The 19,062-nt window shown below is 58.7% G+C and overlaps 10 protein-coding genes across 11 annotated transcripts in view; 4 read left to right on the top strand and 6 right to left on the bottom strand.

The window, feature by feature from the left end:
- SDRG_10529 (hypothetical protein) overlaps positions 1-579 on the top strand; it is a gene marked incomplete at its 5' end in the record, with an annotated part of 6,741 nt that extends 6,162 nt beyond the window's left edge. The window contains one exon of the mRNA XM_008616524.1: positions 194-579. Coding sequence (XP_008614746.1) covers positions 194-352 — 159 coding nt within the window. The 3' untranslated portion in view covers positions 353-579. The remainder of the gene's footprint in view (positions 1-193) is intronic.
- A 537-nt stretch (positions 580-1,116) lies between these two features.
- On the top strand, positions 1,117-2,619 carry SDRG_10528 (hypothetical protein). Its single transcript, XM_008616523.1, has one exon. The coding sequence runs from the start codon at positions 1,201-1,203 to the stop codon at positions 2,572-2,574; it is 1,374 nt and encodes a 457-aa protein (XP_008614745.1). The 5' UTR covers positions 1,117-1,200; the 3' UTR covers positions 2,575-2,619.
- On the bottom strand, positions 2,016-5,655 carry SDRG_10527. Of its 2 annotated transcripts, XM_008616521.1 has the most exons (3): positions 4,557-5,600; positions 2,621-4,505; positions 2,016-2,576 (listed from the first exon to the last, which is right to left on the bottom strand). In XM_008616521.1, the coding sequence occupies exons 1-2, from the start codon at positions 5,598-5,600 to the stop codon at positions 2,676-2,678; spliced, it is 2,874 nt and encodes a 957-aa protein (XP_008614743.1). In that variant the 3' UTR covers positions 2,016-2,576; positions 2,621-2,675. The 2 variants fall into 2 exon arrangements, with proteins under 2 accessions (XP_008614743.1, XP_008614744.1); XM_008616522.1 differs by lacking the exon at positions 2,016-2,576 and having other exon boundaries at positions 2,594-4,505; positions 4,557-5,655.
- Positions 5,656-7,391: 1,736 nt separating this feature from the next.
- On the top strand, positions 7,392-7,760 carry SDRG_10526 (hypothetical protein; the record flags this gene model as incomplete). Its single annotated transcript, XM_008616520.1, has 2 exons — positions 7,392-7,659; positions 7,684-7,760. The coding sequence occupies 2 exons, from the start codon at positions 7,392-7,394 to the stop codon at positions 7,758-7,760; spliced, it is 345 nt and encodes a 114-aa protein (XP_008614742.1).
- A 47-nt stretch (positions 7,761-7,807) lies between these two features.
- On the bottom strand, positions 7,808-8,989 carry SDRG_10525 (hypothetical protein). Its single transcript, XM_008616519.1, has 4 exons — positions 8,503-8,989; positions 8,058-8,453; positions 7,966-8,003; positions 7,808-7,922 (listed from the first exon to the last, which is right to left on the bottom strand). Exons 1-4 carry the CDS (start codon positions 8,977-8,979, stop codon positions 7,901-7,903), a joined length of 933 nt encoding a protein of 310 aa, XP_008614741.1. The 5' UTR covers positions 8,980-8,989; the 3' UTR covers positions 7,808-7,900.
- Positions 8,990-9,403: 414 nt separating this feature from the next.
- SDRG_10524 (hypothetical protein) lies at positions 9,404-10,170 on the bottom strand. The gene has a single exon (XM_008616518.1). The coding sequence runs from the start codon at positions 10,091-10,093 to the stop codon at positions 9,524-9,526; it is 570 nt and encodes a 189-aa protein (XP_008614740.1). The 5' UTR covers positions 10,094-10,170; the 3' UTR covers positions 9,404-9,523.
- A 464-nt stretch (positions 10,171-10,634) lies between these two features.
- Positions 10,635-12,168, bottom strand: SDRG_10523 (hypothetical protein; the record flags this gene model as incomplete). Its single annotated transcript, XM_008616517.1, has 7 exons — positions 10,635-10,778; positions 10,827-11,024; positions 11,092-11,165; positions 11,218-11,292; positions 11,345-11,478; positions 11,522-11,692; positions 11,738-12,168. 7 exons carry the CDS (start codon positions 12,166-12,168, stop codon positions 10,635-10,637), a joined length of 1,227 nt encoding a protein of 408 aa, XP_008614739.1.
- Positions 12,169-12,379: 211 nt separating this feature from the next.
- SDRG_10522 (hypothetical protein) lies at positions 12,380-13,768 on the bottom strand. Its single transcript, XM_008616516.1, has 4 exons — positions 13,437-13,768; positions 13,134-13,389; positions 12,856-13,089; positions 12,380-12,804 (listed from the first exon to the last, which is right to left on the bottom strand). Exons 1-4 carry the CDS (start codon positions 13,689-13,691, stop codon positions 12,422-12,424), a joined length of 1,128 nt encoding a protein of 375 aa, XP_008614738.1. The 5' UTR covers positions 13,692-13,768; the 3' UTR covers positions 12,380-12,421.
- Positions 13,769-14,424: 656 nt separating this feature from the next.
- SDRG_10521 (hypothetical protein) lies at positions 14,425-16,228 on the bottom strand. Its single transcript, XM_008616515.1, has one exon. The coding sequence runs from the start codon at positions 16,122-16,124 to the stop codon at positions 14,484-14,486; it is 1,641 nt and encodes a 546-aa protein (XP_008614737.1). The 5' UTR covers positions 16,125-16,228; the 3' UTR covers positions 14,425-14,483.
- A 742-nt stretch (positions 16,229-16,970) lies between these two features.
- Positions 16,971-19,062, top strand: SDRG_10520 (hypothetical protein). The gene is made up of 2 exons (XM_008616514.1): positions 16,971-17,296; positions 17,344-19,062. The coding sequence occupies exons 1-2, from the start codon at positions 17,003-17,005 to the stop codon at positions 19,006-19,008; spliced, it is 1,959 nt and encodes a 652-aa protein (XP_008614736.1). The 5' UTR covers positions 16,971-17,002; the 3' UTR covers positions 19,009-19,062.

Genomic DNA, 19,062 nt, shown 5'->3' with positions numbered 1-19,062 from the left:
CGACTTTCAAGAATCCATTTGGATCTTCTCGGCGGCGTGCGTCGTGCTCATGGGGTCGCTCTTTTTGATTCCGCTTTCGTATCTGGTGAAATTGCCAGCGACGACGAGCTTTACGTTTTGCTCGGTAATTACGCTCGTGTGCACGGTACGTACGACAAGAAATACGGTTGGTGCAAGACTGAGAGGCCTGTAGCTGGTCGTGATGGGGCTCATGCTCGGCCCCAAGTTTACTCGCCTCAATCGAGCCGACTATACGTCGTCCGGCACCGCTGCCACCAAAGGCGTGTCCACGTCAAGTGCTGGACCAGTCAAGCCTATTCAAGTAGCAGCAGCGCCGCCACAGGTCCAGTAAACCGCAGTTAACTTGCACATGAATGACGATGCACCGTTTTCTTACAGCGCGTGCTACCGGGATCAAGACCATAGCAAGCAGCAATAAATGGTGGAACGTTCCCACTTTTCGAGACCACTGTCCTGTACGCGTTGTCGCCTATGGTGCCTCGGTACGAGTACGTACATCTTGTGTGCCGCAAAGGGCATCGACTTCTCGCGCAGTGATGATCCAGATAGTAAATATATTGCGGGCTCTGTGCCTTACACCGTCTTGACGGAGCCGTGCAAGCGTCCAAAGAGCGGACTACCTCAATCTCAACGGCACTATTCTAGTCTAGACGTCGTACAGCTTCATCTATCGTACTTGGTATCGGCAAGGCAAACATCTCAGTGATACCGGGATGTCCACGCAAAACGTTCTCAAGCAAGGCGCGCGAAAACCAAGTTGCAGTGACTCTAGCGAAAACCCCATGGGCGCTGCCACGTCACGCCGTGCGGTAGTGGCGTGTGGCACGTCAGCTCCATGCATGGCGATCCGTGGCGCCCAACCTCCTCCTCCGTGTAGCGTACAACTTGCGTCGCTCGTCCATGACCAGTCCCAGCCCCAGCATGTGACACCAGCGACGCAGGTGAATTCTGCATGGGTTCACGATGATATTTTCATCCCGACGGTCTTCATACAAATTCCAAGTCGACGCCGTCTCGGCGCCTGGCTTTTTCCCAGCAATTCGCTTGTCTAGTCATAAACCCATCGTGGATTGGTCCATTGCACAGTAGCATCAGCAAGTATGCACTTTTTATGCGAATTGGTGGCCAACCTTGCATCCATCAAAGGGAGCGCGGCTGGTGCTCATTTCTTGATTCGCCATGGTTCGTCTCCTGGTGACGTTGGCATCGATGGCCTCCGCCGCGGCCCTGGCATCGCCCGGCGTCGCGCCCGCAACAGCCGACGGCTGGCACGTGACGCCGGTGCGCGGCATCCAGGCGCGCGTCCAAGCCGGCGTCCCTGTCTACGACGAGCAGATGAAGACGTGGGTGGCGCCGTTCGGCAACACGTTCGAGGAGCGCCACCGCGCCGTGATGGACACGGTCAACACGGCCAGCGTCGAGGGCGCGCTCATGTACGTGCAAGCCGAGGGCATCAACGCCAAGACCAACCCGCTCTGCCGGCGCAAGAACAACATGGCGTACGTCTGGTTCATGGAGGTGCACGTCGCCAACTCCAAGGCGACGATCGCCGAGTTTGAAAACAACTGGGGCATCTCGCCCGAGTTTTGCTCGTTCGCGGCGCTCGACGGCGGCATGTGCACGCCGTACAACCGCGCCGGGTCGCTGCCGCAGATCTGCTACGAGTACAACGGCGCGCATGGCCAGCCCAACCTCGGGCCGTGCGTCGGCGGCGAGCCGCGTACGTCGGACCCGCGCGCGCCGTACCGCGACAACATTTGGTTCTCGTTCCCCAACTCGTGCTTCACCAAGCGGTTCCCGCAAAAGACCAACGACTGCCGCAAACAGATCTCCGGTGGCCTCTGCCCGTACGGCACGCTCCCGGACGGCATCACGTGCACGTACTCGCACCGCGTGCTGGGGTACCTCAGCCTCGACGACCTCGTTGGCATCACGTCCATGGTCAGCAACAAGACGGGCAAGCCGTACGCCAACAAGCGCGAGTTCTGCCTCGACGGCAACGTCGAGCAGCTCGACAACTTTACGATTCCGTTCTGGAACAACCCGACCGACCCGGACGCCAACGCCGCGCGCGCCCAGCAGCTCATTGACTTTTACCAAAATAACGTGACGTTGGCCGACGAGCGCATGGAGCCGTTCCCGCCGCTTGAGGACCTCTCGGCCCAGAACCCGCCGTGCTACATGAACCTGCCGCAGTGCTCGGAAGGCTGTCGCCGCAAGCTCTACGCCCAGGTCTGCGAGCCGTGCACGCCTGACGTCCCGGGCTGCCAGGTCAAGCCGTCGGGGTATGGCATCCCGCAACTTCTCAAGGCGTGCCGTGGCGCCGAATGCAAGACGTCGCCGTGGGAAACTCTGCCGCCGACCGAGGCCCCGACCGAGGCGCCCACCGAAGCGCCGACGCAGGCGCCGACGACGCAAGCCCCCACGACGGCCCCGGTCACGACGGAAACGGTTGTCGAGATCATGACGCAGGAGAAGCCTGTGAGTGGTGCTGTGTCGTTGGCGCTGGGCGCGTTGGTTGCGCTTGCTGCCGTCGCCCAGGCACTCATTTAACCCTAAATACGAGTAGTAGTATGGTGTCAAAGCCTGCGCGTCCTACTTTGTTATGCTTTATAAGGTCGTACGCTAGTCGTACTGCAAGAGGGTAGCGGCCGTTATGGTTTGTTGGGGTGGAACACGTAGGCCCAATCACCCAAGTCTGCGTTGCGGCACAGCTCGACAGTTGGCCAGTAGTGGTAGTCTGTCTTGAGCGTGAGCACCTTGGGCTTGGTGTTGAGCGCGACTGTCTTCATGCGCACGGACGCGCCATTCTGGAGGTTCTCGACCACCTTGATAAACGCATCGAGCGTTGGCGTCGGCTCGTTGTTGACCTGCACGATCCACATGGTGGCGCGGAGACCGTACTTGTGCGCGGGGCTGCCGTAGCACCACCGAGAGCAGTAGACGCCGCCGCCCTCCTCCGGGACGTAGCCGAGGTTCACGACGGCGTAGTGGGGCTCCTGAATGACGAGGCCGCACCACGTAATCACGCGGCTCGTGCCCCACCCGCTTAGCTCCATCGTCTGCACCGGCAGCGTCATCTCCTGCTGCTCGCGAAGCACCACGAGTTGCACTTCCGACTTGCCCATGCAGAGGCGCTCGACGTCAAAGTCCTTGGCCACAACCGTGCCATCAATCGAGAGGAGCAGGTCACCGCTCTGTAGTTGTGCATATGCGTCCGTGCCCGCGGCGCACCGCTTGATGGCGAGAACTTGGCGTTTGTCGTCGTAGCACTGTTCGAGCTCCCGGATCCAGTGCGGCGAGAGCCCGAGGCCGGCGCGGGCCTTGGAGAGAGGGTATGTGTACAGCTGAATCGGCAGCACGGTCACCGCGCGGGGCGACGCGCCGCCATGAAACAAGTCGACGACTTCGCGGATGATATCGACCGACATGCCGCGAAACACCTCGCGCCGACCGCCTTCGTCTTGGTAGCTGAAGGAAAGCCAGAGCGCCGTCACGAGACCGCGGCTGTCGACAAAGATACCGCCGACCGACTTGGTAATGCGGTCAAAGTGGATGACCTCGACGTTGCTCGCCTTGTAGCGCGGTGGCTGGAAGTCGCGGAGCACGAGCCGGTCGATCTTGGTGACGAGCGATTTCATCGCGACGACCGTCCACGTGCTCGTGAGCCCGACAAAGTCGACTTGGTCGCCAACTTGGAGCACTTCACTCGAGAGCTCGGCCGACTCGAGGCGCGTGTCGCCGAGGAGCGCGGGGTCGTACTGAATGATTGAAAAGTTGTGGACCGGGTGCACAAAAAGCACCTTGGCGGGCGTCTCGATCGACGCGGCGACGGTAACCACCACATCGCCGAGGGCGATGGGCACGGTGTTTTGGTCCACGAGCACGAGGCCCTTGACGGCGTCAATGACGATGCCGACGCCGTTGTAGCTCGAGCTCGAGATGCCGTCAATCATGCACGGGATGTCGAACGCAACCATGACGAGGGACGAGAGGAGCTTGGTGAACGTCGCCTTGTCCAAGTCCGAGTTGAGCCCCGGAACGCTCAGTGGCGCAGCGGGATACGCAGGCAGCTGCAGCGCAAGCGGCGTCGGCGGCGCCTCGTACTTGTGTCGGTGCCAGAGCCCGTCGGCATCGTTGCGCGTGTACAGCTGCATCGGAAACCATTGGCGGTCGATGCTCAAAACAGCGTTCCGGATCCGGTGCCGGTCACGAGTCAAGAAGTAGCGCATGACTGTGCGATAGCCATTCGGAAGCTCCTTGATCGCGCTGATGAAGGCTTCCAGCGTCGGTGTCGGCTTGCCGTCAAGCGAAACGACGATACACGGCTGCGCAATGTGGGCTTTCATGAGCATGTGACCTGCTTGGGCCAAATAGACGTGTCCCACGGGCAGCGAAGCATTTCGCGCTTGCTGGTACGAGAGCGAGTGCAAGATGCAGCCCCCAACTTCGAGAAACTGGTTCGGCGTGATAGCATGGAGGTCCTAGGTACATCATCGCTCAGCAACGCGAGATCAAAACGCCGTAGAGCGTACCTGCACCGTCACGTGCACGACGATGGATCGTCCGCCGCGTTGAATCTCGACAGGGATGACGTTGCCGACGTTTGAGTCGACGAGCGCTTCCATGGCCAAGAATGTCGTCTCAAGCTGTCCTTGGATGCGGATGACAATGTCACCGGGCTCAAGAAGACCAAAGGCCGGTCCCTTTGGCAGTACTTGGTCGACGACGAGCAGCCCTGTCTCGTCGGGCAGTGTTTTGCGCACATCGGCCTCGACGTCGGCGGTCAAGCCCAGCTTCCGGACCTCGTCGTACGCGGCGTGGCGAAAGATGGTTTGCCACGTGCCACGCGGAATGTCCAAGATGTCCTGCTGGATGAGCTTGAGGGCCCGGACCGCGCGGTCCAGCGGCAAGTAGAAAGACGACGCGGCCTTTTTGGACCCGCCGGCGTTGAGCGCAATGGCTTCGCCGTCGATGTTGAGCACGGGGGACCCACTCGAGCCGCCGCTCGTCGAGGAAGCGGCCGCGTAGTAGAACGTGTTGAAGTCGTTGTAGCCGCTTGTACCGTAATTGGGCGCTTCGCGGTCCAGCTTGGCGAGGATTCCTGGGAGGATCGAGAGCTTCTCACCCGCGTCGTTACCGACGACGCGGATTTCGGCGCCGACTTTGGCACCGCCCGGGTTGAGCGGGATTTCGTGCAGCTTGAGAAACTTGACGCGCGATGGGTCAAAGCGGTAGAAGCCAAAGTCGTGGACCGGGTCGCGGTAGATGGGCACGAGGTCGACCTCTTCCTTGTTAACGAAGATGGCATCGGCGACGACCGGTCCCGACGTCACGACGTGGCGGTTGGTCAAGATGAGGCCACGCGTCTTGTCGACGACGAAGCCCGTCGCGACCGAGAAGGACGCGCCGTCGCCGTCAAAGGCGCGGACCGACATCAAGCGGATGATGACGATGGCAGGAATCGCTTCCTGCAGCGAGGCCAGCCATCTTCCCGCTTCCGGCGCCGGCGACGCGATCTCCATGTCCTCCTCCATCGTCGCGTCTTCCTGCATCGGGTCGAGCTCGGCGTCGTCCATCTCCCGGGGACGAAATCAAAACCGATTGTACCGTCCTATCATTGCCCGTGCAGGATTTTGACCAGGATATCGGGGGGCCCGAATAATAATATTCAGGATATCACTGACGCCATACAAAACGAGAGGCACCTTGGGCTGGCTTTGACTTTTCGATTATAAATAGCTGCCGATCCAGGCGAAAATATTGGCCCCTGATTTTATATTTTACACGTCCCTCGGCGACGACGACAACGACGAGGATGACGGCGAGCGGTGCGAGACAGACCGCTTGGCGCCAAGAAGGGTAGGCGCCGCGGAGCGAGGAAGTAATCGCAACGGGCGACCCTGCAGATGGACACAGGAATGATGGACAGGTCAGGCGGCCTGGCGATAGCTCGCTCCGTCCATGATGCTGGGCAATGTGCTGGCCTGCAGGCAGCCAACAGGGCTGCAACCCGTCAAGCCGCAGTGTGCTCTTCGCCGCAGCACTGAAAGTGTAGTGGTTATTATATCCCTTGAGAGATGCAGACGACGCCATGGGTGACCCATGACGACGCGGAGTGGTTCTGAGCCAGAGTTGGCAACAGGCACGGCAGGTTGACTTGACTTGGGATCGAAGGGTGACAGCAGCGTCGCGGTGCACGGTGCTCAAAGTAGCCCATCGCCTCGCGCGCGTCACTGACACTTGGAAAGAACGAACGAGAGGCAGCACGGCCACCGTAACGCGGCGACGGCGTCGTTTGTGCCACAAGAAGATGGTGGCGTCTGGGACTGTGCGCGGACCTCGTTTCTGGGGCAAGCAATGCCACAAACACCAGCAAGCTGCCACAAGCATCGATCGCCCTCGCCACGTGGCAGCGCGAATGAGCAAACACCCTCGCTGTCTGTGGTTGAAGTGCCAAGGCCGAGAAGGCGCTGGCAAGGACGCTGCATTACGCCGAGTGATTCCTCAATCGACTCAGATCATCCGGGTAAGATCTTGCGCAGTCAAGGTCGGGCACCCAAGAAAGTTTCCACGGCGGGGCGCCGCCGCAGCTGGTGCAGTGCCCCGGCTCGGCTCCACGTGCATGTTCAGTAGGTCCCCGCGAGGCCACGTCGACCAATCGGAACGCGCGCTGCTCTCGCGCTGGTGCGGCTTGCCGGATACGTTATCCGGCGCGTCCACGGAACGTTCTCAAGGCATGCGACGGTCCCTTTTCTCGAACTGGGTCGCCGTGCAGCAGTGCGCGTGGCTATACATTCGTCAAGTCATGCGCCACCGGAAAATAAAATATGAGGCGCGTCTGTTAAAAAAATGAGACGGTGGGGACAGCCCGCATACAAAACGCAAGTCAAAGTAGTTCAAGTAGCCGTGTCGAGCTTCAACCCTAGTCCGCGTGTACCCAGAGCACTCGAAACGTGAACGTTCCTTGTGGCAAAAAATGCAAGACCCATTTTTATTTTATGACGCGACACTACATACTAATATCAAGTGAAAGAACAGTGGATAGCGCACTTTGGAAAAAAAAGGTTCGCGAACGTTTAATTAAGCGCGACGTCGGCGTCTGATTGGCCCAAAGTCGGGGCGCGCGGCGTGAATACTGCACTTTTCATTTTTGCAAGTCGTGGGCGTTTTCTCGTGGGTTTGGTGGTGTGGCTCCTTCAGTATCAAGGACCGACAACAACAACAGCAACAGGAAGCAGCACTACTACTCACCAAGAACCAACTCCTCCTCCCGCCCGCCGCTGCCACCACCCCGAGCAGCACGCCCGTCGACGCCCGCCCCACCGACCGCCTCGACGACCCCACCAAGCTAAATGTGCTACGCGCATATGTCCATCAAGCCCCTCCCGCTCTCCAACGATGGCATGACCAGTGCAACGAACAATCCGATCGCGATCGCCATGGAGCGCCACCGCGTTCAGCTCGCGAACGATCTCAAGAAGCGCGAAATGATGAAGAAGGTGCTCTCGGTCCGTAAGGGCCTAGTCCACGTCCAGGACTGCACCTCGTCCGACTGCGACAAGGCGCTCTGCAAGTCCACGAAGCGCCTTATTGCGCAGTACCGCAGCCACGGCTGCATCAACCACGTTAGCGATAGTACCACCACCACTAGTAACTTAGGACCCGGGAAGGCCAAGTGCCAGGTCTGCTCGCTGTGGGCCCTCGTTGCGGGCTCCACGGCGTTGGCCGCCCATTAATTTAAGCTGATCAAATAGCGCATCGTATAAGTAGAAGAAGACCATGAACGAAATGAACAAAACCAAATTTTTGCCTCTTACATCACGATGTTGCTGTCTTGCACCGTGCCCCAAGCACCTCGTGTCCAGTAATCAGGCCGTTACAAGCCAAGCGCCACAAACCTAGCACGCATGGTTGGTGACGATGATACGAATCAAAGCATACCGCTCGTGCTGCGCGTCCGTGAGCTGCTGCATCGTCGCCTAATGGCAGGATACTCGATCACGACTCTTGGATGACACATTCGAATCTCGCACCTGAAACGTCGCGTCGTCATGAAAGTGCGCCAGCGCGACCTGAAAGTCGTCGACCGAAACGTTAAAGTTGGCAGCGACCGCGTCTGTCGCGAGCTTGGAGGCGTCCATGTAGGCCGTCGCGATCTCTTGGCGGACGGCGCCGTCCTTGAGGTTGGTATGACGCGTCTTGATGTCGGCAAGGATCGCTTCCATTTCCTTGGTGAGCGCGCCGATGAGTTCACGCATCATGGCCTCAAGCACGTCACGAGGGATCGGCGTCGTGAGCGGCTTGGGTGCCGTGTCACGTTGGCGCCGACGAATTGGCTCCCGCGACCCCGTGCATTCCCATCGCATGCGACCCAGTTTGCGGATGTACTCGTGGATGAGCTCGGCGTCGGCGGCCTGGATGGGCAGGTCCTATGCCCGTAGTAGTTGCATAAGATCGCAATCAGCGACGTGGACATACCCCGCGCTCCATACGGCGCATGGCGTCTGCGACTTGCTCCTTGGTTACATAGTGGTTGCGAAAGACCGAATCTTGGACTTGGGCGAGAAGTTGCTCAAAGGTTTCGCTCATCTGAAGCGCGCGGTCCTCGACGCTCATGGCCGGGCCCGTCCCTTTCTCTTCCTCTGCCGCAATCTCGTACGCAAGAGCTTCCATCATTTGCCGGGACAAGATGCGCATGTTCGTGTCCACTTGCTCGTAGAGCGTGATGACCTCTTGGACGGTCAGCGCACGGGGCGCTTCGTCACAGAGCGCCGCTTGGGCGACGCACGCGAGGGCAAGTCCGGCGAGCCAGAGTGGCGAGGCATGCGGCGTTGCCATGGGGCTCTGCAGTGGAGCGCGCATGGTCGCCATCGCATGCACAGCGCTGGACGCGCGGAGGCTACCGCGGGCGGCGGCCCGGAGCGGCGCCGTCGCGATCTTCAAGCGCTGCATCATTCGTCTCGTGCGAGGAATTTTAATTGGAGCATACAATTTCTTCGATAAAGAATAAAAATATGCCACAATGAAATTTGCACTGCCAAACGCAAGTGATGTCGAGCTTGCAGACCACTCTGATGAGACAGCGACGGGCACGACCATGGTCGAGTCGACAATGCAGATACAACTATGCATTACCGGAGTACTCTATGCATGGTAGAGCGAGCGATGCAAGCTTATTGCTCTGGTATAAATAAGACGACGCAGAACGCAACGCTGGAGATTTATTGCAACGCTGCGAGCCGGGGAATGGCGACCGGATGTTCGATTCGAGGCCTCAAGCTCACTTGTACTACAACTTCAACCGCCGAGCACTGTACATGTATAGCGACTGCCCAGTGACGGTTAAAGGTGCTGCTGTGCGCTGTGTCCAGAGTGCTTACAACCAACTTCGAGCGTTGATTGAATCGGAATGCAATTATACTATAGTACAGGATATACTCTACATGTTTTGGCTTGTGTGGTGCGGTTCCTTGATTAAATAAAGCGTGGCGTTGGTCGCTCAATGCAAGCCAACAAACTGACGCACAGCCGGAAGGTCGGCGAGCTTGGGGTTGGACGCCACTTGGTGCAAAAAAAGCTGAAGACCCAATCGGCGCTTCTCGAGAAACGCGGGGTTGAGCTGCCGCAAGAGCGACTTGGACGGCAGCACGGGCACGACGGGGCGATCCTCCATCTCCTTGATCTCGCTTTTGATTGCCGTGATGAGCTGGGCAAACTCCGAGTAGCGCTTCCGGAGCAGCTTCGTGTGCGACGCCTCAAGCTTGGCGCCCCAGGTCAATGTGATTGTGTAGCTCGCATGCGTGCAGCTCTCGTCATCGTTGTCGAGGAGCTGGACTTGGGTCACGAGCACCTGCGAGTCGTGGAGGCTGAGCGAGTTGCCCTTGACGAGAGGCGCAAATGTGTGGTCTTCGATCATAGTGTCGAGGTGCTTGCTGCTGTGGAAGCACCGCGTCGCGAGAAGACACCACGAGAGGAAGCCCGAGACGATCGAGAAAGAGAGGCCGGCAGCAAGATACAAGGCGATGTCTGCTTCAAAGAGAAGCCACTGCTGGAGCGTAATGATGTTCATGTTGGTGCTGCAAACACAGGTCAAAATTGAAACTGCAACCTCACCAAGCCACCAAGTCACGAACACTTGGTGAAGGGTAATCGTTGGATTATGGAAATGGGCCGTTCCCGAATCACGTATGCTGTCGCACCAGAGTGTACCTCCCATACAAATTCCTAGTTGCAGGGCGGTTCCAACAAAAATAGGACGCTGGATCTCCAGGATTTAGTGTGCGCCTGGACGCTTGGTGGACAGGATACCACCCATGGATGTAAAAATCGTGGCAAGCCAAAGGAATATGACCACACTGGATAGAATATTCATGTCCAGTATGACTGGAATGGCTCGCGAGTGTCGGCTATCTGAGCATCACTTCGTCTCGTGAGGTTGGCGCCTGCGATCACACTATTTAAACCAACACTATTTCACGACATCTATGATTACCAAACGATGGAACTTCGCGCCAAATTAGGTCGTGTGCGGTTGTGCCACCGCAAGAAGGCGTAATCGTGATTATTTAGCACGCGATAACACGACGTCACCCGAAGCCTGCGACGCGGTGTTAAGATCGCGAGTCGGCTTGGATCTGCGCGTTTACGTCCAGGAGGCTCTTCAAAATCATCTTTTCGCCCAATCGCACGTGGACGCACGAGGCGCGCCACGTCTCCAGCGGGGCCTCTTCGTTCCGAAGCAAGTCGTAATCCTCCTAATGACAACATTCATCCATCGAGAATTCTCGGTAGCGAGACCATACCTCGGCGGTTGTCCGGTATTTGGCCAAACGACCCTGGCAGTAGGCGGTGACCCACGCCCACACGCGCCGCTGGTTGGACGGCTGCCACTCGCCGTGTCGCTGACGGTGCGCAAGCTCGTCGGCGCTTGCTACATATACGCGCAGCCACTCCCATTCCATTGGGTGCTTGTCCAGGTGCTCGATATGAATCGTGAGCGGCTACATGGAGATGCGACGTGGATGATTGCACCTTTTCAAACTCCGTCATCAGTAAGAAATGACATACCACCGACTTGGCAGTTGGCATTCCCTTGGATTCGAGCCACGAGATCTTGGCTTGCGTCAACTCCGGGTTCGATACTAGAACGCAGGTGGGTTCCTTGCCATTCGAGAAGAACGCGATGATGGTTACCGTCGTCTGTGATTGCCACATCTTGCTTGATCTGGAGCGGATCCAGAACTGTCGCCTGCGCCATGGAGGCAAAGCCTGTACCCAATTCAAAACATGACGCCAAGTACCATTGCGACGGCCAACATACCGTAGTGGCGCAAAAACGTTGACTGCGTGTGGTTGCCATAGTTGATAAAGAGCTGGTCGCCAGGCGCGTGGTCGGCCGTCGCAGTAACGACAAACGCATCGTCGTTCGCCACGTACTCGTGGTGGCAGGCTGACCTACGCTGGTATCGCAATCGCGTCCATCACATTCTCGACGTACGCCGACGCAGAATGGTTGAACCACTCGAAATACGGGATGAGCGTGAAGGGCTGGTTGGCGCCCGACGTCGCGCGCGACATGAGCAGCGTCAGCGCCCACTGAAACTCGGCGGGACTCACGATGGGCTGCGCGCCAAAGAGGTGCGAATACATGTTGCGGTAGAACGCGCGCCTGTATGTTCGTCAGCGACACAACGCGTGCACAACATGGACATACCCGTCTTGGATCGTGTCGAGGACGTCGCAATGGCGCAGCTCGTCGAGGCGTCGCTCCGACCAGTACATGGGCACGTCGATCTGCGGCGGGAGCGTGCTCACGTAAAGGTCGCTCGGGTCCTTCATGACGACGTGTGTAGCGAGAAGCACAGCGTCGGCCATGCGGCGATTCTTCTGACAGTACGTGTCCACGCGCTCGAGAAAGGCCGGGGCTTCAGCCATGGCGCTGGCGCGGGCACCGGGCGCAGAGACATCGTACCAGAGATCGCTGGACGCCACGAAGAGAGTTTCGCCGGCAGGAATCTGAGCGACCGCTTGAACGCCCAAGCCCATGGACGGAAAGCGATTCACGCGGATCTTGGGCGACACGAAGCACCCGCGTGTGCCCTGGACAAGCTGCACGAGCGCTTGCTCGAGACGTCCGACAACCATTGTTCGACGCGCCCGATTGGCTATTGCACGCCAACTAAACCTTTCGACTAAAGTGATGGTTTAGTCGATATGGTATCCGGATAGCTGGGAGCTTGAAGTTGAGACCACGATGCACGACCAAGGCGGAAGGATCAAGGGCAACAAGTTGCATGCAATTGTCATCAGCCAGGCACCGTAATGGTCGTGGCTGGACGCTACAATAGTACTATCATGATACTGGCACACCTCTATCGTGGAGTTTATTACTCGAAATCTAATGCATCGGGAGGAGCTCGGCTTGCTCTTCAAACAAGACGGACCGGACCATCTCGTACGTGAAGAAGCCTGCGGCGTTGGCGGGAAAGGCTCGGATGAGGCACGGGGAGTAGCCCTTCCAGAGCGCGCGCGGGCCTTCTTCCTTGATGATCGTGCGGAAGCAGTTCCACCAGCCACCGTCTGGGAGCCAGCGCGAGGCCGCGTACAGCGGAGGGTGGCCCAGCGGCTGCAGCTGAAGGCGAGACTTGACCACATCCTGAGGGTAGCTCACGGTCCAGCACACGCAACCTGCAAAGCCGCCGGCCAAGAGCGTTGTTGTAGCACTCGGCTTGCCGTCGACTCCCTCCATCTGGCTCGTAAAGACTTGTTGCAGCAGCTCGTCTACACAAGCGAGTGAGCTTTTGCCGAGCTTTCGAGCAGCAAAGTATATACAGGTGCCAAACTGCCCAATGTAGCTGGGCACTTCGCGGTACATGGTCGCGACCTGGCCGCGCCAGAGGCCCCGGATGCCGTCGATCTCGACGATCTTCTTGACGCAGTCCATCGTGCCGTTGAACTTGATTTCGTTTGCGTGCGTCGCAATGGCTTCACCCTGCGCCTGCAAGTGGCACTTGACGAGCTCGACAGGTGTGACGACCACCGAGTTCATCAAACCCGCCCACGCCCCTACACCGTTGCCGTTAGCGGGCGTCGTCATGGACGTCGTTTACCGGCAAGCATCGCTTCGTTGTTGGTGAGCACGCCGTTGTGATTTTCTCGGCGGTTGAGCAAGAACGACTTGGCGCTCTCGTACGTGCTAAAGACGACGGCATTGACGAGCGGCACCGTCGTCATAGGCGAGACCATGCCGCGGTAGAGCCCGAGGAAGCCCTCCTTGTTGATTGTCTGCATGACACAGTCGAGCGGGCCCTTGAAGGACGACGAGAGCGGGCAGTGCATTTGCAGCCGCACCTTGACCGTGTCAAACTATGGACGCAATAAGCCACATGCCATGGTGACATGCTCGAGCGTACCGGGTGACCCACGACGGTGGACGAGACGCCGGCGAACGACCCGGCGATGAAATCGCGAATGCCCGACAAATCGCCCGGGCTCTCGACGGCCAGCTTGGTGCGGTCGTCGTAGTAGTGGTTGTGGCGCGGGCACCACACGTGGTGCACGTGGTCCGTGTGCATGGCAAAGTGCGGGTGGTCATCAATGATCTCGTCCGGCGGCATGTGCGTGTGGCGGCGCACGATGAAGCGCTTCGTCGGGCGGGTCTCCTCCATCGGCTTTACGACCTCTGTGAAAAGGCAAGATGGCGTGCTGGAATCTGAGCTTGGAGTTCCAAGTCACTTGGGCTTCGTATGGCCCCAACTTCAAGCGCCACAGTGGGATGTATTTCAGGAAAGTCAAGATTCGCCGTCGTTGATTGGCTACAATTATGGACCCCGGGGCACACCACGTGGCGCGCCGATGGCGCGGGTGCGCTTTCGAAAGGGGCACGTCTGGGCGCGTGCGGACAGAAGGGGCATTTGAGCATTGGAGATGCTTCCAACGAAGGTATTATATATCTCGGCTGCAACGAATCCAGACTTGACAGTATTCGACCAGCAGTTCTATTCGTCTGGATGCAGCACAAGATGTGCAAAGCCACTCCAGCATCAAACGCGTGGTCGGAACAGTGGTTCCGTCTTGACCATTGCACCCATATGGATGGATGGCGTCCGCGGCGCCGACGGCGAAGAAGGGAAAACGACCCACCGTGGCAAGATCTCCCTACCATCATCATTCCTCAGCAGCGAGAACACCGCGACTCGCAAAGAAATCGGAATCCGCACCCGCGCTTCTCCTCGCCCACTCTTGCGATGGGCGCGAGTAGCTTTACTGTCGCGACATCACCTGTGTCGGCACGCGAGTATCAGCCCATTGCGCATGTCCGTTTTCTACACCAACAATCATAGCGATCCAATGCACAAGCCGACCAAAAGCGACTCGCGCGTCCGTGCGACGCACGCATATACACCGGGCTTCTTCTCTTCTAACATTAAATTGATCGACAAATAAGTTCTTTGACTACACTAGGCCACCGGCGGGGCGGTCGCCGACTCGCGCACGTCGGCGAGGTGCGTCGTCTCGTTGATTCCGCGCAGGTACAGCGCGTGGTCGTTCCCGACGTCGATTTGTGTCACGCTGCAGTAGCCCATGACGATCGTGTGGTTCATCTCACCTGGTGAGAGCACAAACCCAACGTTGTATGCAGCCTGGTGCGTGCAATACCGGATGAAGCTGGACGAGCACACGACGATTGTGATCGGGTACATGTCGTCCGGCGCGCAGAGCAGCTGCAGTGCGAGGGCCATCTTGGCCGAGCGACTCAGGTAGCGCTGCGAAGCTGAGAGGCCGTGGGGCGCGCTCTCTCGCAAGAGCGCAAACTCGTGCCGCGCGACGCGTTGCTGGCGCGACGCCGTCTCGTATGGGTTGTACGTCTCGTAAATGCCGGCAGCCGCGTCGATCTCCTTGGCGATAAAGTCCATGGTTTGGATCGACCGCGTGACGTTGGCGTAGACGATGCGCACGTCTTGGTACGTCAAGCCCGCGTCGTCGATGAGCGAGCAGAGGTACTTGGCCGTCGCGCGCGACTGCTCGTCGCCGAGCGGCGTCAAGCACTTTTCGGGGTCCATCGTCTTGAAGTGGTGGTTCTCGTACTCGCCGTGGCGCACAAATAGAATGCGGTGGCGCATCGCCGCAGGTTTGCTGTTGGACGGCGTGTGAGGCCCGAGCTGGTGGACCGGCGGCGGGTTGTGCAATGTCACGGGCAGCTTGACGTCCGGCTGCGCATCGGACTTGCGCGCGCCAAAACCGAGCGACTGTCCGAGTTGTTCGACAAAGCTCAAGGACGCCTCGGGCGTCGACCGCACAAGCCGTCGTAGCCGCTTGGTGAAGTGGTCAGGGTCCATGAACGAGGCCGACGCGGACGCCATTTGGATGGCCCAGAACCACATGTGCAGCGTTGCTGCGTTGGAAAACTTGAGGAAGAGCTCGTCGACGTCGCGCAGGCCCGCGACCTCGTACATGCGCATCTCCGTGGTGCTGAGGACCTGGACGCGGCACTTGTGGATGGGACACTGGAAGATCTGATCGACGTCGTCGAGGCCGGCAAAGCACATGATACCAGAGGCCAAGCCGGCCCAGTACGACTTCCACGATATGCCCATGCACGACACGTGGTGGATCTTGACAGGCCCGACGAGCAGAAAGTCCATGTTGCGCGAGTGCATTTGCAGCACGGCGGCGCCAAAGTCGACGCTACTGTACGGCAGCGCGTGGTCCCAAGAGAGCGTCAGAAGCTGCTCTTCTTCCTCGTAGCTAATCACGCGGCGTGTGCGGAAGATGTTGTACGGCATGGACGACAACGGGCACGGGTACTGAAGGTCGTCCACGTAGTGCGTTGTGCACAGCTCGTCGGCGAACGCGACACGCTTTGCCTTTCGCGATGCCGCGACGGCTTCGAGCCGGTGGTTGAAGGTCTTGAGGTCGAGCAGGTCCACGACGAGGTCGTCGCCCGAGCCCATCCGGCTGAGCCGCTGCTCGTCGAACGAACTGGCTCGGCTCTTGTGCACGCCGGCCTTGAGCTTATCAAACAGCGTCTTTTCTTGGTTGAAGGACGAGCGAAGTGCCTCGCCTTCCTTGGCGAAGCTGTCGCTCTTCGGGCGGCCCATCGCTGGTTGTCTGGGTTGTGCGCGATCGCTGTTGCGGCAACACCGACGACCACCACGCTGCAGTGACGCGCCTCCGGATACCGCTGAAGCTCAATTGAGGTGCGATGCAGTCAGCGAGTCTAAGCGCACGCCATTTTTGGTCGCGCATGGTGAGAACATCCCGTTGACGCTAATCAAAATGGTCACCTCAAGCCAGCGTTGCGTTCAGTACAGATCGGTACACTACACATTTCAATGTGGATACTGGGGTGCGAGGAGATGCCTATCTTTTAAATGCACAGGTGCAGAACTCTTATAGGGCATGTAGCCTTCTATAAAGAAGGGAACGTGGACACAGCGCGGGTCGAGTATCATTGCGTGCATTTATCCAAGACAGGCCACAGCGTTTAAGCTTGTGTTGCGCTCAATTTCTAAGTTTTGAGTTTCGCGTTCGGATAACGTTGTGTACCAGCACCCATTACGCTGTCGTGTCTTTTTAAAATGCGACGTAATATTATTCGCGACTCTACCGCCTTATACTCAAAATGAGTTATGCTCCATTCAACGGCACGAAATCGGATTATTACTGCCGTCATTCGGTTTTAAAACCAGCTCTCCGTGGGGCCCCCTACGTACCTTGGATACTTGCCTTGAACATTGTATGAGATTCTTTTATGGGGCCTGCTTCTAAGAATAGGCCTGTCGCACCTGGTCGTTCTACACAGGGTGGGAAGCGTTCTTCACGTGCGATTTTCACCATTTTCTTTCTACAAAGGACACAGGATTCCTGTGAAACAAACGTGAGAAATGCGGTGTGTACGTGTGAAATCGGCAAGTCCGCCCTGGATGTTCACGCAAATATTTCAGCTCTGAGTTCGGCCAGTCTGCGTCTTGCCCAAATGATCCTGTCGCGCGCCGCCATCGCTGCCCTCGCTCTCTGCGGCCTCGCGCATGGCCAGTCGGGCGATACCGGCCAACTTGAGACAGCCGTCGTCACAACGGATTCCGACGCCTTCTATGGCACGTACTCGTACGACCCGCTTGGCCCAGGTCAATGGGGCGGCAACCTGCCCACCGAGGACGCTGCCATCAAGACGACCGTGGTCTCGTTGTCTGCTGTGGCTGGCGTGCCAGACGTCTTTGGCTGCAACACCAGCGCTCTTCTCGACTCGTCGGTGCTGAAGGCTCACCTCGTACGTGCAATGTGCTCCGCCCAGAAGCTAACGATAACGCCTCGTAGGCGACGTTCGCCGCAAGCAGCCAGCCGTTTGCGCTGATGATCCAGCGCGGTCTGTGCACGTTCACCGACAAGGCGGTCACGGCGCAAAAGCTCGGCGCCACCGCGGTGCTCGTCGCGGACACTGTCGAGTCGATCTACAACACGACCGTGCGCGAGAACGCCACGGTCTGGGACAAGGCCGACGCCTATGACTGCTCGCAGGGTCAAGCAACGCTCGCAACGCTAGCTAGCCCGCCGTGGAGCGACGCCAACAACGACGCGTCGTGCAGCAGTGACTGCCCGTCCGGCCGCTGCATTCCGACGGGCAATGGCAACCAAGTGTGCTGCATGTGGGACGTCACCGACTACATGGGCGCCGGCGTCAACTACAACCAAGTCACGATCCCTCTTGTGCGTGTGCGCGCCATGGACGCGGCCAAGATCAAGGACGGCTCGTCTGTCAGTATTTACAAGCGCTTCATTCCCAAAGTCGACCTCGCGCAGGGTCTTGTATGGGCGATGGCAGTCGCGACGATCATCATGGCTGGGTACCTTGCGTCGTCGCTCGAGCGCAAGAAGGCGGTCGTGCGCACGGCTCCCGTCGGTCACGTCACGGCGACTGTCGTCGCCCAGCTGCGCCAGGAGCAAGAAGAAGAGCCGGCCATGGACATCAACTGGACGCACGCGATTGGGTTCCTCGTCTTTGGCTCGGCGTTTCTCCTCTTGCTCTTCTACGTTAACGTGGTCATGATCGTCATCGTCATGTACTGCTTTGGCGCCAACTCGGCCATTAGCACGATTCTCTTCTCACCGCTCTTTGAGCGCGTCAAGGCGCTGCGCAAGCCGCTCTGGATTTTTGAAACCAAGGCGCTCGGCGACATTTGCATCTCGGCCGCAGACTTGCTCTCGTTTGCGTGTTCGCTGAGCCTCGTGCTTCTCTGGGTGCTCTCTCGCCACGCGTCGTGGGCGTGGGTGCTCCAAGACGTCTTTGGCATTTGCGTCTGCACCCTCTTTTTGCAGACGATCCGCCTTCCCAACATCAAGGTCGCGGTCGTGCTTCTCGTGCTCGTCTTCCTCTACGACATCTTTTTCGTGTTCATCTCGCCCTACATCTTTGGCAAGAGCGTCATGATCGTCGCGGCGCAGGGTGGCAAGCAAGACGCCAAGACAGCGCCGGGTGCCTTTTGCCTCCGGTACCCCCGCGACACGACGTACGGCTGTGTGAAGGAGGAGATTCCGATCTTGCTGCGTCTCCCCAAGGTGACCAACTGGCTCGGTGGCCAAGCGATGCTCGGCCTCGGTGACATTGTGCTGCCCGGTCTTCTCCTCGTCTTTACGGCCCGGTACGACTATGCGACGCGCGGCAACGTGCTCGGCCACCCGACAAAAAAAGCAACGCCCGCCGCGTACCCCGGCCGCATCGGCCTCTTTGGTGTCATGTGCATTGGGTATGCGATCGGTCTTCTTCTTGCCAACGTCGGCGTCATTCTCATGCAGTCGGGGCAGCCCGCGCTCTTGTACCTCGTGCCGTGCACGCTGGGTGTGCTCTGCCTCATTACGTGGCGCCGCGGTCTCCTCAAGAACCTCTGGGTCGGCCCCAAAGAGTTTTTCGCCATGCCCGAGGCCGAGCCCGAGCATCCTGTCACCGACTATGCCAAGCAGGACCCGACACCGACGGTTGTATAATCTAATCGTCAACATGGCTCGAAGTCGTTTCACAAACAATTATGACCGTGACCT

This window comes from Saprolegnia diclina, assembly GCF_000281045.1.
Source record: "Saprolegnia diclina VS20 unplaced genomic scaffold supercont1.36, whole genome shotgun sequence".
Lineage (NCBI taxonomy): Eukaryota > Oomycota > Saprolegniomycetes > Saprolegniales > Saprolegniaceae > Saprolegnia > Saprolegnia diclina.
The sequence above is the reverse complement of the archived record's forward strand: the minus strand, read 5'-3'. Positions and strand labels throughout refer to the sequence as shown.

Excerpts from the sequence above, each read along its gene's own strand:
- SDRG_10528 (XM_008616523.1), top strand. The coding sequence starts at position 1,201 with ATGGTTCGTCTCCTGGTGACGTTGGCATCGATGGCCTCCGCCGCGGCC.
- SDRG_10527 (XM_008616522.1), bottom strand. The coding sequence starts at position 5,600 with ATGGACGACGCCGAGCTCGACCCGATGCAGGAAGACGCGACGATGGAG. Across the intron at positions 4,506-4,556 it reads TCGTGCACGTGACGGTGCAG|GACCTCCATGCTATCACGCC; the intron begins GTACGCTCTACG and ends TGATGTACCTAG.
- SDRG_10525 (XM_008616519.1), bottom strand. The coding sequence starts at position 8,979 with ATGATGCAGCGCTTGAAGATCGCGACGGCGCCGCTCCGGGCCGCCGCC. Across the intron at positions 8,454-8,502 it reads TGCGCCGTATGGAGCGCGGG|GACCTGCCCATCCAGGCCGC; the intron begins GTATGTCCACGT and ends CTACGGGCATAG. Across the intron at positions 7,923-7,965 it reads ACGGACGCGCAGCACGAGCG|GTTTGTGGCGCTTGGCTTGT; the intron begins GTATGCTTTGAT and ends CATGCGTGCTAG.
- SDRG_10524 (XM_008616518.1), bottom strand. The coding sequence starts at position 10,093 with ATGAACATCATTACGCTCCAGCAGTGGCTTCTCTTTGAAGCAGACATC.
- SDRG_10521 (XM_008616515.1), bottom strand. The coding sequence starts at position 16,124 with ATGGGCCGCCCGAAGAGCGACAGCTTCGCCAAGGAAGGCGAGGCACTT.
- SDRG_10522 (XM_008616516.1), bottom strand. The coding sequence starts at position 13,691 with ATGGAGGAGACCCGCCCGACGAAGCGCTTCATCGTGCGCCGCCACACG. Across the intron at positions 13,390-13,436 it reads CCACCGTCGTGGGTCACCCG|TTTGACACGGTCAAGGTGCG; the intron begins GTACGCTCGAGC and ends TTGCGTCCATAG. Across the intron at positions 13,090-13,133 it reads CAACGAAGCGATGCTTGCCG|GGGCGTGGGCGGGTTTGATG; the intron begins GTAAACGACGTC and ends GCAACGGTGTAG.
- SDRG_10520 (XM_008616514.1), top strand. The coding sequence starts at position 17,003 with ATGATCCTGTCGCGCGCCGCCATCGCTGCCCTCGCTCTCTGCGGCCTC. Across the intron at positions 17,297-17,343 it reads CGGTGCTGAAGGCTCACCTC|GCGACGTTCGCCGCAAGCAG; the intron begins GTACGTGCAATG and ends AACGCCTCGTAG.